The sequence below is a fragment of the Amblyomma maculatum genome, chromosome 3 (assembly GCF_055883805.1).
Source record: "Amblyomma maculatum isolate TAMU_Amacu chromosome 3, ASM5588380v1, whole genome shotgun sequence".
Taxonomy (NCBI): domain Eukaryota; kingdom Metazoa; phylum Arthropoda; class Arachnida; order Ixodida; family Ixodidae; genus Amblyomma; species Amblyomma maculatum.
The window spans coordinates 190692983-190709175 of record NC_139346.1 but is presented as its reverse complement, the minus strand read 5'-3'; the positions used below and the strand labels follow the sequence as shown (position 1 = coordinate 190709175).

General features: G+C 44.8%; 2 protein-coding genes across 4 annotated transcripts in view; both read right to left on the bottom strand.

Annotated features, from left to right (window-relative positions):
* Positions 1-16193, bottom strand: part of LOC146197272 (uncharacterized) — a 296134-nt gene that overhangs the window by 228006 nt on the left and 51935 nt on the right. The gene's annotated exons all lie outside the window — the stretch shown is intronic.
* On the bottom strand, positions 4881-12427 carry LOC146197273 (uncharacterized). The gene is made up of 5 exons (XM_084599065.1): positions 12190-12427; positions 10297-10436; positions 8585-8673; positions 5468-5687; positions 4881-5217 (listed from the first exon to the last, which is right to left on the bottom strand). Exons 1-5 carry the CDS (start codon positions 12231-12233, stop codon positions 5135-5137), a joined length of 576 nt encoding a protein of 191 aa, XP_084455191.1. The 5' UTR covers positions 12234-12427; the 3' UTR covers positions 4881-5134.

The following is a 16193-nucleotide window of genomic DNA, read 5'->3' as shown; positions in this document are numbered from 1 at the left end:
GCACAGACACGTTGTAGTGGTGATTTACAAAACATGTAACGCAACCGACTATGTCAGAGACCACTCCCCCAAACGCTGCGATACGCTGCCTGTCACAATTATTTGATGGCTCTCCCACCTCTTTGCTTCGAATTCACGCGCACGGCAGGGGACAATGTAGAACCAGGATTGATAAAACTACTATTTGTACGATGTATATATATATATATATATATATATATATATATATATATATATATATATATATATATATATATATATATATATATATATATATATATATATACAGCAAGAATGTCTTGTTGCTTGTGATATTGCGTTGCCTCTCACATCTACGTAATATGCACGTGGCAAGCAGTAATTTTAAAACTGGTACAAAACAAGAAAAAATCAATAAAGCACAGGACGAACGATACGCACTGGACTCTTATTCTTCCGCAGAAACCTGGCAAATATACACTTCACCGCCAACGAATTCAAAGGTCTCGACTGAATGAACTATCGACTAAACTACCTAGAAACTGTGTGTTTATATCTGCCATGCTTCGGCCCACAAACAATTGATTAAAATTCAGCGCACGCGCTGGTCGTTTTTATTCTCCTGCTTTGTAAGTCCTGTCTTCGATTTCGCGCACTTAAAAGCGCACCAGACATTAAGCTGCTATGCCGGTGACAAACATTGTTTTAGCCTCCCAAAATGCTGGAAAAAAAAAAAAAGAAAAAAAAAACCGCTCCCGTTTTGCAATCACCTACGCGGATTTACGCACTGACTGAGTGCCTGATTCGAGAGAGAGTTTACAGGTACACCGAGAACTGTTCTTTTTTTTTTTCCGCCCCCTCGGCGCTCATACTTCTGGCACGCAGATGTCGGCTTTTTTTTTTTTTTTTTGCGCCTCAGGGGCACGGCGTAGGTGGTACAGTAGAGCACCGAAGCGGCTCAAACAGCTCAGATTGAAAGCTGCTGGCACAATTTAAAGAAGTGCACGGCCTAATTTGGAGAAGCCGGATAAGTTACTTAAACGGGTCGAGAGACTGCAAGAACCGTGGCGAAGAAGAGAAACAAAGTGTAGGCGGGGCAGACTGACTTATGCGAAAGGCAAAAAGCACCGAAAGAAAACACAGAGAATAAATGGGAAATGTAAAAAGGAGAAAAAAAATGAAGACAAATCGCATGCATCGAACGCGCACACTGCGAAAAGAAAATGAAAATCAGTCAGTCAATCAGTGAGGCAGAAAATTTCAGGAAAAATAGTAGCTCCAGATCACGAAGAGTGGAAGTATATGCAAGGAACCTATGTGCATTGTGCTCAACAGGCCTCGTTAAATAAGCTCAGTACTACTTGAAATGTGTTGTTTTAGTCAGCGTGGGTCGCGTCCGTTCCTTTGCGGAAGGCTTGGTGGCAGGAAAACGACATCTTGCAAATAACAATGCGGCCTCCAATGTGACGCCCCAGTAGCACACCATGTGACACCCGATGTGGACCCGAGTGTGATACCTCACGTGGTACACCATGTAGCCCTAACAGCCTCGCAAAAACCTCGGCTCTTGCAAGAACCTCGACCTCCATCTCAGAAAGGCAGGACCGTGGATCGTACTGCTCAAGTCTCTTGGCAGTGGCACACACAATGATGCTCTGGTGGAAATTTCACTGTCGCGCTGGCATCGTTTCGGAGGTGCAGCTGCTCCCATATCTACTCCATTTTATAAAACTTTGCTTCGAAGAGTCTTACGCAATCGGCTTTGCATATGCACAACCTTGCCTTAGTACGTCCCTCTTCTAAGCATGAATGCCTATCGCAGATGTTGCGCTTGTAAGTGTAGGTAGAACTTATTTTTGCTCCGAATAAAACTTTTCCCCACTGCCAAAAAACGCACCTCATGCGATGCAATGGCCATTTGGCTACCAAAGAGCTATTGACACAAGACATGCGGCCATGGCCGATCAAGGTACGCACATTATACGGAAAGATACTCAAAAGCGAGACGATGATGCTCGCGCGACGACTGAGATATCGTTCCACGACAGCAGTAGAACAAAGAAGCTGGCTCTTCAAGCGATGCACAGCTACATCTCACGCAGCGAAAAAAAAAAGTGCGAAACAAAGAAAACAGCCCAGCTGTCGGGGGAAAGAGAAAGGCTGCAAGGATTAAAGCATCCTTCCGAGTGCGAGGCAGCTGACATTTTCCGAACATGTGTTGCGTTTAAGCAGGGGTTTAAGCATGACCGGGTTAAGTGGAGAAATATAGGAGAGGCCTATGCGCCCTGCAGTGCCATGATGATGAAATGATGGTGATGATGATGATGATGATGATGATGATGATGATGATGATGATGATGATGAAGCATGGGAAGCTCGACTATGATGCAACGCAAGCTCTACGTATAAGAAAAGGACCAGTACCTGGGATATCAGTTAAGATGCTCCGCGGTAAGTAATACGTTATTTGGCATCACAGAGCGCTTTTCAGCCCCACAATGTAGAGCGAAAATAAGAGGAGTGAATGCGTAACACACGTGCGCTCATCTCCAACATTGATGGAAGAACAACATCCTCCATCTCTTCCAGCTCCCACCGCTTCCTCCAAACCTTCTATGCCATCTTGGCATGCTTGGCTAGCGGCTTTTAGCCCGATGCTAGCTATCGTATATCGTATAACCCATCCTATGCCTCATATCTTAACTCGCGTCGCTTTGGAGCTATTCTTTTATAACGTTGTAGTTGCGACAAGTGCAATGACTTTAGAATAATAGTGCCATGTATTTACTTCAACGCAGCGCTTTCTAATCTCCTTTTCAAAGAGTGCACCCAACGCTGTCAATTTTAGTGACACCAGAGATCTGCGTTTATTTTTCCTTCTGTGAACAAACGGAGCTTACAAATGAAAGGAGTAGATATTTTCACGAACAGAACGACGACCCGGGCGAAACGCGACACAGAAGAGAGCCCGAAAACGGCCCAACTCGAAGTGCGAACGCAAACTCGCATTCTCGCAATGGAACGCAAACAGTGGCTGGTTACGCCAGCTAGGGCTTTGATCAGGCCTTTGTCATAAGAGCACAGTAGCGCCTTTTTTTTCTATTTCTTTCTCTCTTTTTTTTTTTTTTTTGCACAGTGTCAAAGCTTCGCAAAGAGAACCTGCTTTATCTTCGCGTGCTGAAGGCGCTGGCCAAGACGACGCAATTCCCTTCTGTCAGCGCTCATTTCTGATCGCAACGAGAGAGAGGGGGGGGGGGGGGGGGGGGGTGCAGATCGAGAAGGCCCCTGGAGCATTTCGTGCACAAATAGCAAAGGGTAAAAAAGAAATCAATGAATCGTTCGTGGACCGACGTTCGCCACATGGGAGTGCCTCTTCAACGTCACTGCGTACTTGGGCGGAATCTGCTGCAAGGAGATAAGGGGAAGAAACATCTAGCTCGTTGTAGAGACTTTCGTGCCATTTCAAAAACGTTTATATCTGGGCCAGCCCACGTATTGATGAAACTCTTCTACGTTCGATTAGCGTGGCATGGAGAGCTCCACACTCTGCGCCTTGAAATCGCGCACAGTCAAGCCATAGAAACAAAAATCACACTGCCAAGCTGGAGGCAGTAACGGTTAACTCTCACTCCGCGAAGACAGGAAGTGAAAAAGTGAAAATGAAAAAGCTCAGGAAAGATGAAGAGCTCGACGACCCCATTCGGGTCGGCTACTGTGCGCTAAATGAAGAATAAAATTGGACGAAACTACTCAGGAGAAACACATAAAATTAAGAGAGTTATTCGGAAAAGAATAGCAGGATACAGAGCATAAGCCCTTTACAGGGGCCTGCAAGACGAACTATGGAAGCAGTCATTGACTAGATCACTTTCCGGATCTTTGCATACTAAGAATTCGTTCCCCGGTTTTTTCCCTCTACGCTAACTGTTTGAAGAGTTCGTATCATGCACAGGCAGTGACTTTCGTCCGATCCGTATTCCGGCCCGTAACGCGAGCGCACAAAGCCAGCCATAACTCTAAGTGTGGCTCCATGCTTTATTTTATTTCGTCTATTACGTATAGGGCCACTAGGAAATCGCTGCCTTTGTCATTTAGAAGCTCATTACGCAACTTAGGATCCGTGGGGGCGAACACGCAAGGATCTTTAAGCCGGGACCCAAAGGCTTGGCAACAACGCAAGCCGTAAACGACAGGGCTGGACCCGCACCCTCAGAGCACGCAAGTGAGCCGCAGTTACGAAAGAAGACGAAAGAGGTCGATGGCAAGCACCACTGACAAGTGTGAGAACCTCTCGAGACGGGCCGCAGCTGGTAACGAAAGCAGTTTTCTAACACCTACGCACCGAGCCGTTTGCCCCCTCCCGCAGAGTACTATTCTGTTAGTTTACTTTGTTTTCACCTGGGGTCGTTTTTCTTCCCAGCACTGCGCCAGCAGGTCGTCTCCGACGTCTCCTTCCATCTTCTTTTCTTCTACCTCTTGAGCCTCCCGGAACGAGCTGAGCTTTCCTAAAAATACGAAGCAGCGCAAAGCACAACTGGAATCGCGAGATCACTCGACACGCCCGGCCACTTTTAGAAGAGAGGTCGTTGAAACGCTCTGCAAACTCCGGTTGCACGCACACAACCCCGAGCCGCCTCAGCGTCAGTCCGCTTCTCGCTCCGAAAGCGCCGTCTAATTAATCACGCGCACTTTCCAGCATTGCGCAACGACCTCGTATAGATATTGTAACAAGGTGAAACCTAGATATCCGTTTTGCAACCCTTATAAAAATGAGAACATCCTTTGAGTTCAATGTGAACTCAAAAAAGTCAGAAGGAAGCAACTTCCTCTGAACTGAGAATTGGCTACTGATTTTGAATTCACAGTGAATTAACTTTTTCTGACCATTTTGTGAATTTCCTGTGAATTTCCTTTGAGCTCCCAGTGAACAGACCGTTGTCAGTTTGAGTTGAGTTCACAGGCAGTGGCCAATTATTGGTTCAAAGGAAGTTCAAAGGAATGATGACTATGGGATATTTGGTGGATGTTCGAAGGAAGTATGTTCAGACTGAAACATTTGTTTGTATGAGCTTATATTTATTTGAATAGATGTACTTCCTCTGTTTAGGCCTTGCAATTAGGCCTGCTTTCGAAGACCCTGTGACAAAAAATTGGATCACTGTCCACAATCCCAGTGCAAACATGCGCAACTGCCGGTGACCACCTTGGCCAGTACTCCATTGAGCAAGCAGGTGTAGGCTGCAAAAAGAAAAAAAAAAAAACATCAGAAGCATGGCTGCAATGAACAAGCTAGAGTCCATCCAGCCTTCCTTAGCTTTTGTAAATTAAATATACAGAGCACGGACAGTGTGAGCGCCATGCAGGCACCACAGCATTATGCATTAAGGCAAGCATTATGGCCCTGACCATCACTGAAAAGTCAGCTGTTTGGACAATATTTCAGAATGCTCTTGCATCACATGCACAGGCTATGAGCTCGAGGACTTACAGATAACAGCATCCAATTTTGGGCAGCCCAGTGCCTTTTTTGGAGCTTCTTCCTTGCAGGCATTGCAGACACGGCCATAGAGTGAGCTTTCTTCCAGTTCTTCGGGTGAGAACACAACCCGCACCAAGTTACACGCAAACTTTGTTGCTTGATTGCCCGCACTGAGTTTTTTGCGGTCAATCAACTGCTGATTTACCATAATATTGCTACCAATGTGCACCTGCAAGAACAAAAAGCAAATATTAGTACTATGACCAGTATTGTAACATACAATAATATTCCTTGATATGCAATAAGAAAATGAAGGGGCTTTACAAACAACAAAAAACTTAGACCAGCTTAAAGACATTCAAAGAAACCCCAAAATGCATAATTAAGGTCATTTGCTTGCAAGTAAAAATACACATTCAAGAAGCCGTACTTTAACATGTACAACAATGAAGGCATACGAAAACTATTTGATGTTTTTGACACCTTCCCGAGCAGTGTTTTGATCTAATTTTGAATGATGCCAAACATCTTTTAACATTTTTATTAGCGTAACCTGACAATTGTGTACTATGTATTTAAGGTAACTAGCCAAAAAGAGGGCACATAATGCCCCGTAAAGGATTGAGCGCTAATAGTGCATTGCTATAGCAGAAGAAAAAACAAGAAATAAGAGATTTTTTAATGACCTAATTTATGCTTGCATTTCAAAAAAAAAAAAAAAAAAAAAAAAAAAAACAGATTTTAAGTCAGAAAATAAAGAGATTTACTCATCATTAACATTGCAAAGGCCATTAAAAGCCAATTTAGACAGAGCACAGTGCCCACATTGTCACCTCCTGTTTAAAAATACTAACATCCTTTTCGTACATCAGAAGCTCAACCAATTAAAAAAACTGCCAATGAAGGTTTAGTAAAAGCATGCACTCCCTGCTCTGTATGTGCTACTTTGAGGCAACATTTAGTTTCCAGCTTGCACAGGTAGCTTTCATAATTTAACCCCTCAAGCGCTTTGGACAAGCAGCTCGTCCTTGTGAAGCTGCCCTCAAGCCATATTGGACGAGTGTAGCTTGTCCTTGCAGGATAGACCCTCACCCTGAGAGTTTTAGGCGAGTACAGCGCTCCTCTGTGGCTTAGGTCATGTGCCATTTGACAGATGGCACCACTGACCTGTTAACTGCTTTTTGTTCTACCGCTTGAAAGCCTTTTAAGCAGCCTTAATGAAAAAAATGGTGCCTGGTAGAGGCAACGCATGCACTGTTGGCCCGTCAGCGCGGGAAAGAAGCTTTTCTTCGTTGCCATCCTCGCCATCCGAAGATGGCTCAGACACCAATTTTTGCATTGTTATGGGAAGCCAAGACGACAGTGATGACATGAGTACTTCTTCCGACGAAGATGATGACAGCTCAGACGATACTATTGCGAGTTCTGTGTCAGTGGATGAAAATTTACAGCATTCCGATGAAACCCCCTGGGCTTCCATTCTTGGTCGTCCCTTGTAGAACATTTCCAGTTACCTCGCTATATGTTACTCGACTAGATTGCTGCTTATTGGCGGGCAGTTGATTTTTCACGTAATGAGCAATAAACTTCACTGCACTCATTTGACTTAGTTTCCGGTTCAAATATTTTTGTCTCGGATGCCTCCTTTTTTATTACACTACCAATAGAAACCAGCAGTAAAAATAAAAATTAAAGGGACACTTAAGCTCCGCCTTTAAGGGTATGATGCGACCAGTGTAGGCTACCACCCAACATATAAAGCCCTGCTTTAACCAAGCTGTATCAACATGTCTGCGTAGCCTAGGTGTAGCAAGCCTGGCTCAGCACTGAAGAGCACTGGAGTGTTGATTCGTATTTCACCTTCCCACCTCAAATGAACGACTGGAGTTAGCAGCTCTTCCTAACTTTTGGATATCATGTGGTCTCGTTAAGCCACACAAATCATCGAAGAATGTGTGTTCGGCCATGCCACTTGCCAGCGCCATGCTTTTGATGTTTCACTCACACCACAGACAACAAATTTTCATGTAATGGGGCCTTTATTGATATCTTAATTTTTAGCAATTTTAGCTAGAAATCTCGAAATAATAGTGCTCAAGGGGTTAAAGTGAAATTGAACTATTGTTGGATCAGCTTAAGAAGCCACAACTCCTTCTCAAAGGAGACCCTCCTGGCAATACCATGGTGGTTAATTGCCTTTGACTTGCCAGAGTGACATTGCAGGTGGCTGTCAGGTGCAAGTGGATTATCTGCACATTAGCTTGAATACCATGATGACTCGCCCAAGTCGCTAAAATGACTGATTAGAGGAGCACCAGCTGCGTCATTCGAGTTGTAGTGCAAAAAGATGGCCTTCCGAGATCGATAACCTAAGAAATTGCTGAATATTAAACAAGCTAATGGAAATCGCTTTTCTGATGAAAAGGGCTTTGCTCTATAGCCCAAGCGAAGTATGCTCAACAGGAAGCGTAAACAAAAGTAACCTTGCACTTCCGATCACTACAGCTTTCACAAAAACTCTTCCAAATCAATGTACACACGAATGAAGTAACAGTCACTAAAATGAAAGGAAGCAGTTGGGATTTTTTTTTTCATGGTTGTTTTGACGAATTTAAGAAAATAGCAGTCTGTCTTTTGTCGTTTCTATTAAATTGACATTCATTTAAAATATCATTATGCTACTAATTATGCAGTCTGTGAGCCCAGCCTCATAAAGAGCATCCTGGTCAAGGCAGCCGCTTTTCAGTGGAGCCGAAACGCAAGGTGCCCGTGTGCTCTGTGTTGTCGGTGCACGTTAAAGAACCCCAGGTGGTCGAAATTTCCGGAGCCTTGCACTACAGTATCTCTCATAGCCTGAGCCGCTTTGGACATTAAACCCTAAGAGCCAACCAATCATAAAGAGCATTGCTTCTTGCCTATCTCTGAATTCAGTGACTGCTGACTTCATTCACATGGATAATGAGCTCCTCATTTCCCTATCCCTGCACACTTCTCAATGGAAGTGCATGACTTGTGGCAATGCTATCATAAAGCTAGAACCAAGTTCTTGTGTGACCCTTAAAAAAGTTTCATCGAGAAAGGCAGTAATGAGGACAACCATGCAGACACTAGACTAAAGAAACTAACCTGAGCCTCGGTTGGCGGCATAACTGCTTGTGCTGTACACGCAGCATTATTAACGGATTCCATCAGCTGATTGACCAGCTCAGCAACATCTGAAAAACAAAAAACAAAAAAGGAAAGCTGAAACAAAACATACTATTTCATCACTAGCAGCAGCAGCCCATGTAACATTCACCACAGGAGAAAAGCCTTTTCTTTGCCCTTGACTGCATGACCAACCCTTTTCTGTCACCAAATGCGCCATTCAAAATTTAGCTGCTAGACACTGACATCACTCACGCACTCAAGGCGCCCTATCAGCGGTACATAATCTAGGGGATGCTGATAGCAATTGATGAAGCCAATGCTGACATCCCACTTCTGATCTCTTTGTTCGCTGTGCAAATGCCTGGATTGAATTAACTGCGGAGGACGTTGTAACTACAGTGCAACTGACGGGTGCTGCTATTGCTTAGAATGAATTCATGGGTGCGGATGATGATGCCGAGATAGCTGTGAGCGCTTTAACAGAAGTCAGTCAGATCACATCCCTGAAACAGTTTGTCGGTAGCAAGGGCCTTGAAGAGGTCAGCATGCAATATACATGTATGGCGGCAGCAATACGCCATACATTTGGACAAAGGCTGACACTCGAGTGTAGCTGATACTCGATAGCCCATGCTTCACCTATCTCGTGTCTGTCTTTCGTGTCGACATTTGCTAACATGGTGTAGTGACCGAGTTAAGTTAGGCAGATTGCTGAGCTAGGTGCCGAGCTTGGACAAGCATAAATTTCCTGTTGTGGAAAAAAAAAAAAAAAAACACCACCTAAGTGACCAAAATGGCACAGGAAAATGAAGCGCATGCCATAAGGACTCCAACGTCCAAGACAGGACGAGGCCACATATGATAATTTCATACAAATTTAGATTTTTTGGTGTCCCTCCTGCGCCCATTCTAGATGCACCTCATCATTTGCAGGAGACTCTGAGGTTAAAATCTGAGGGAATCAAGGGTTCCATTCAGATACGCCGTCCACAGTAATGCAAGAGCACCACAGACCTGCCGCAGCCATCTGGCTACAACTTATACCCCGTGAATGTGTTTGAACCTAATGCAGCTCTCCAGGTTCACTGTAGCGTTGTTGTCACCGACCACTCCAGAACAGAAAGGAAACCGATCCCGCGCCTGTTTTTCGGCCTCGGCTTGAGCAGCACAAACCAGCACAGGTGCTCACCTTGAGTGGCATTTGTTTACCATGCATTTTCATGCAGCTATCACATACGACAACAGGCTGAATCTCAGATGCATGCCGATCCCAAGCAATGACATGTGACACGCAAGTCACTGTAACACAAAAAAAGCATGCTTGCAGAGCAGGAGTGGCAGCAGTTCATCTGCTACGTGCACTGCAAGCATGGTGGTCGGTGGCGTCATGCAGCAGCGCCATGGTGTAGCTGAGCACTACTGTACACCACCTATAATGTGTTGCAAAGACAAATACAGGAAGAACACCAATCCTAATCCTCAGTGTAGGGGGAACCTTATTGCAGCAACATAATCTTACTGGTGCTTTTAATAGGACGTGCTACAGACCAAGAGGTCTTATTCATTTAAGAGTTAGCACTTGAATTTGTTATGCTTTACGTAGCATCTGGTGACAGAGCAAATTATTTCAGTCTCATGGCAATGGAGATCAGCATTCCCAATGGCTTCAGAAAAAAGCGATCACCTACCAAGCATATGACGTGCTTCATCTCTTGCGGCCTTATATTTCTTCATTCTTTTTTTTTGCAGACTCCACTTCATCCTCAAGCTCCAGGACTCTCTTTTTTGCATCTGTTGGCTTAGACATTTTGTAACAGCTGCAGTTTTCCTGCAAAACGACATGTGGCAAAGGTCTATTCACTAAATTGTATTTGCACTCAAATGCATCATACAAAAATTATTCAGTATAACGCATTGTGCAGATATCTGGTTCCACACATGAGATTAGCAAAATAGTGACCAAATGAAGACCACTGACAAGAGAAACGTAGCATGGACACTGTTTAGGGTTCAAAGCAACACTTCTTAAGGAGGAACATCAGCCCTTGAGCAAACCTTGGCACATAAAAGGACACGGTAATGTTTAACTGCGAGCTGACACCATCCAGCATCACTACTGCTCAAGTGGGCATTCTGCCCACTTGAGCAGTAGTGGACAAAACAAAGGATGCATTTCCAGAAAAACAGTTTGAGCTCCCACGCATACCGTAAAACATAGCCACTCTGCTTTATGGTAGGTTCATGGTGTTTTATGTCCCAAAGCGACTTAAGCTAAGCTATGAGGGATGCCGTAGTGGTGGGCTCACCTGGGGTTTTTTAATGTGCAAATGACATCATACAGTACACAGTCAACTTGCATTTCACCTCCACTGAAATGCGGCCATGAATACTGGGATTGTACCCATGTACAGTCGTGAGCTTTATGAAAGGGAGCACGCGATCCTGTGGCAGACAACCTCGTCCTGAACTAGTGGCAAAGCGCAACGGCAGCATTGAAAATGAAGTGGAGAGAGCGGTGCTCTTCCACCTGTTGGCCGTACCCCATGCACTGGGAGCAACTTTTAGATCGGCACCTAAAAATCATTGCAGCATTATGCTTTGAAGTAGAATGGACAGTTGGGCGAGTTGGTACAATTGCATAGTCGGTGGAACAGCGCGAAAAGACGAAACACACTCTCTTCTTGTGTGCTTCGTCTTTTCGTGCTGTTCCACCCACTAAGCATTATGCTGTTGGTAACTGATATCACTGCTTGACTTGCTACGCTCTGACCTAGCGACCCAGCGTAGTCTGGTAACTCAGGCAAAAGCGGCAGCCCAGGCCACTGCGGTCTTGGAATGGCGACTCCATGCACTGCACCCCCCCCCCCCCCCCCACACACACACACACACACTTCTTTTGTTTTCCTTTTTTTTTCTTTTTGAAATAAAGTTTTCTATCTGCGCGAATTTCTGGAGAAAGGCTGGTAGCGAAGAAAGGAAGCATGTTTGATGCTTCAATAAAAAGAAACAAAGAAATGAACATGAAAATAAATGAATGCGACAAAACGTTGGGCGCTTTTATCTGCTTAAACTTCAGTCGCCTGCAGCTGTGAAAGCGTCCGTTTCGCTGCTACACTGCCAGTTGTCTCGGAACGAGCACCATGGGCATCTTTAAAACTTGTTCTAAATCAGCTTCAATAATCAAACGGTAAGAACAGAATTATTATTATTTTTTTTTTTTACGGAGCCCAAATTGGAAGCCTACTCCTGTTATCACGAAACACCTAGAAATGCCATTTGCTGTGTAAACAGGGAGAATCAGGTCCACGTAACGACAGCAGGCGCGTTTATTCTACTTCTTATTTCCGCAAATTCTGTTCATTAGGCTTTTATTTTATTTCACGTAATTCCCGGAATCAACTGTCTGTCTACCCCGTGCACCATGTGCACTACTGTCACCTGCCGGTTATCACAATGCGGTCGTAATGCGGGCATGTAAACGACTTCGCGACACAACTCACCGCGAGTAGCAAAGGAAGGTGTTTTCACCGGTGAACATCATTACGAAAACGAAAAGAGACAAGAGACGTTTGACTACTTACCCACTCCGAGGCTGAACGCAGGAGAGTACGACCCCTCCTTCCATTGGACATGTAGCACTCCTTGGTTCTGAATAATCTTCCAGTATTTTGGATTATCGACCAGTTTCGCCTGCAGTTCTTTTGATTGTAGGTTTCTTACGGAGTATGCGTACCACTTCTGAGCGGTCGCCCATTTAACCAAGACGTGATCGGCCATTTGCACTACTCACGCTGTGAAAACACGACGAACACAGCGAACGCGAACAATCAACTTCCTACAGTCATGAAATACATAGTGAAGTATGCCGCCGGCTGTTCTCACGAAAACGATAGCGCTAGAGTCTCAAGCGCCATTTCGAACCAATCAAAATTTTAAATTCACTTTTGCAAATTTAACAAACTTTTAAAATAAAAACTCTGATTAAAAACAATCTTAAGAGTTTGTTTTTTACTAATGATATGTGATGCGTAACAAACGCAAATAATTTAAGCAAATTTTTGTCACTAGCAACAGCAGCGCTCATTTTTTTGAAGCGGAATTCTTGTGGTGCGTGTCAATATTTATTGGTTTTGCTCAACGTGAGAACGTTGGTTATACTGGCAGTACTTGGTAACCTTGGCTGCGTGGGCTTCTTGTGCACGATGGTGCCGACGTCGCCGACGTATTAATTGCTGGTCTTTAAACTACGATAGGAGGTAAACGAGCTTGACTCGTGAATAGTGTGACATCCGGCACTAGGCATATCGTGAAGTGCATTTAACGGCAGGCTTTTGAAACCGTTATCGATGGTGCTGCGATAACCGCCTACCCGTCGCCTACCTGTCGCACGCACTGGTGCCACCACGGTAAAAGCGTACTTGCGCGACGTCAACGTCGCGCCGTACCGAGGTGCACTAAATCACGACGAAAGCAGGCCGCGCTTGCTAACAGCGTCGCTGCGAGCCAAGCGTTGCCAGGCTGCAGTGCCGACCCAAATACTGAAGAACCCTGCCAGCCCTACGCCGAGCTTCGTTGCGTACCGTGTCAGAATGCTGAAGCAGCGGTCACAGATGTAGACGCCGTCTCGCGCATGCATTGCCATCGAAGCAGCGGGCTGCGAAAGCGATGAATTTGAACCACCTGGCATTCTTTAACATGTATGAAAATTCTTGAATGTGTTATATTTTATGTAAAAAAAAATTCAGAGGGGCAAGACATAGACCAAGTAATGCCACACACACAAAAATAAGCACAAGAAATGCATGAAAAGAAAGTTATCTTTGCACTTAAGGACAAAGGGAGGAAGGGGTGAATATTCTAGGTCCTTGTGTGGTGATAAGAAACTCGCGCTAAAAATAAGATCTAGCGCATGAAAAAAAAAAAAAAAGCATGGATTCAAAATAAAATGAAAAAAAAATGAAAATGGTGTTTACTTGCACAGCAAAGAAACGAATGCGATTGTGTATATTTTGATAAATGTATGATTGGTTTATCCTAAAAAGTTCAGAAGTTAAAAAAGTGCAAGGGATACTCATGAAAGAAAAAAAACGAGAAGTAGAGCTGAAAAGAATGAGCTTCGTATGTTTTCACTTAAGAACAAAAAAAGAAGGTTATGATGCATAAAGAGTAAAGGGAACTTACTTCCTCTTTACTTGAGGACAAACGAAGGAAGGTCATTATTGGTATTGCCAAAGAGACCAGTTTAAAAATGAGCTTCCTTCTGTCAAAAGAAAGGAAAGTCTCAACAAGGTGAGTTCAAAGGAAACTTCCTTTAGTCAAAAGAAAGGAAAAGTCTATAGGAAGGCTGTTCAGGAAGCAAAAAGGAAAAACAAAGGAAGTAAAAAGGCAAATTCCATTTTCATAAGGGAACATTCGAAAGTCGTAACGGTGCCTCTCGTACTGGAATGGAGGCCGTTGCGAAAGAATGAACCTTTCTTTTTTTGTTGTTGTTTTTTAACCTAAGTTTCGATTACCTAATCTAGTGCGCGCTGCGAAAAACAACCCAGCTTCAGTATTAACAGTATGCTAATAATGTAGCGTGCCGTGATACAATTGTCTTCAATGCAATCAAAACGTACTCACGAAACTTCAACCGTTCCTTAAACCGTGCGTTATGCTTCATGCAAGCAGTGATAGAATTGTACTACAGTGAACTAGAATATTCTAGTTCACTGTAATTGTACGTTGCACGGTCAGCTAGGCTTAATACTGAAAGTCTGAAACACACGCGATGACTACTTTGGAATCTTTTCCGCCTAAAAAGCTGAAAAGAGGAGGAAAAGAGACGCTGCCTTTTCGTCTAATTAGCACGGCCCATGATTACTCTTCACGTTTAGCGAATTCAGCACACGCAGCAACATGCATTCGTCAGTGCATTACTGCGCCACGTTGCACTTCTCGTGTTTTGGAATGCTGTCAGTGTCATGGGTCACATTGGCACCTTATGCGTTTTTGTTTTTCAAGTATTAAATTCATCCGATGTTTAGAAAAGCTTTTAAGGACCGTTAGGGAAAACGATAAATGGTTGCTGACGTAGAAAGTATGAATAGCAACATCGGATAGCAGCAGCGCAAAATTTTCGCCGGCGCTGCGCCATGCTGCTGGAGGACTTCTTTCTGTTGATTCGTTTCGGCCGCCAACCCGCGTCGCAGAGAGCGTGGGAGCGCCTGTCCGTCGCCGTACGGCGGAAACCGCCAAGCGAGTGGCGACGACCCAGGCTGGCACATGAGCCGTGCGTAGGAGACGAGCTGGCTCGGAAATACGAAACCGTCAGGCTCCTTGCGAGGATCAGCCACCAGTGCCTTGTAGGGTAATGCTGTAGTGACACTTTTGCGGCACATTTGTGGCACTGTTAGCGTAGCGTTGGTGTAGTGTTGGGGTAGTGTTGGGGTAGTGTTGGGGTAGTGTTGGGGTAGTGTTGGGGTAGCGTTGGGGTAGCGTTGGGGTACTGTTGCACCACGCCCTAGAAGGTTTTAAAAATAAGCGTCGGTTGTGAAACTGCTAGAAGGTGAGAACGCAGGCTAGTATGTCTTGACAGCGAATCGGCGCAGGAGCGATGATACGCAGTTCAAAGCAGGTGCTTCAAAGAGGCTGGCTTTTATCTTTTACCTAGTACCGTCTCACCGCATTCCGTCTTAGAATGGCTCAAAGTGGCTGTAGAAACGGAGGAAGGCAGGCCAGAAGCCTTATTAATCGCGCGCAGCGGACGATAAGGCAATACGGCCGAAGCTGAGAACCTTCCAGGAGGTGAGATCACATTAACGACTGATGAAAATCGCATTTGACGAGGAGAGAAATTAAGCTGCGGAGCTTGCCCTTCCGCCTCTCGGCTTTAATTCCGACTGTTGGTTTCCCTTGGTGTGCTAGTACTACTGCTGCCGCTCGACCGCTTAGTCTGTGCCTTGCGAGTACCTCTGTGACCTCTAAAGAAAACAAAACAAAATGTTGCCGCGATTGCATTTCGGTGCAACCACAGCGCGAACGGACGTGCTTTGCCGGCCACTGCCTTAGAGAAATACGCTATCGCCGCCTCCGAACATCCCGCTTGTTTAACTGCCATTCCTTCGCGCTGTGCATTGCACATTGTCGTCACACAGCTGTGCTCAACCATGCAGGTACCGGCGCGTCACACACCTGCGGCCATTACAGGCAGCGTGCATTCGTAGGCGGTACAAAAACAGAGGGAACGCCGTCTTCGAGCAGAGGCTACAATAATTCTTCAAGCAAATGAAATGTCTGAACAACGAGCCAGGCGTTTAAAAGTGCAAGCTTCACAACCGTGGCATGTGCTAGCGCACAATTTCGCTATTTGGGCAGCTAAACTAAATCGGCTGTAAATTTATTTTCTTTGCCTGATTCTCCTGCACATTCGGCGAACAAGCGTAGCGGTATCCGATATAGGTAAAAGTAAGAAACCTTGCAAGAGAGCACTAACAGGGAAAGTAAGCGTGAGCTAGCAAATAATAGTATCTTCACTTTTCTTTCATGCGTCTTTAGCCGTACATAATCAATGTAGGCGCCCAATTTCACCATCACAGGTTCATAG

Coding starts and splice junctions, on each gene's coding strand:
- LOC146197273 (XM_084599065.1), bottom strand. CDS start 12,233: ATGGAAGGAGGGGTCGTACTCTCCTGCGTTCAGCCTCGGAGTGG. Junction 10,437..12,189: donor TGCGTTCAGCCTCGGAGTGG/GTAAGTAGTCAA, acceptor GTCGTTTTGCAG/GAAAACTGCAGCTGTTACAA. Junction 8,674..10,296: donor TGAAGCACGTCATATGCTTG/GTAGGTGATCGC, acceptor TTTGTTTTTCAG/ATGTTGCTGAGCTGGTCAAT.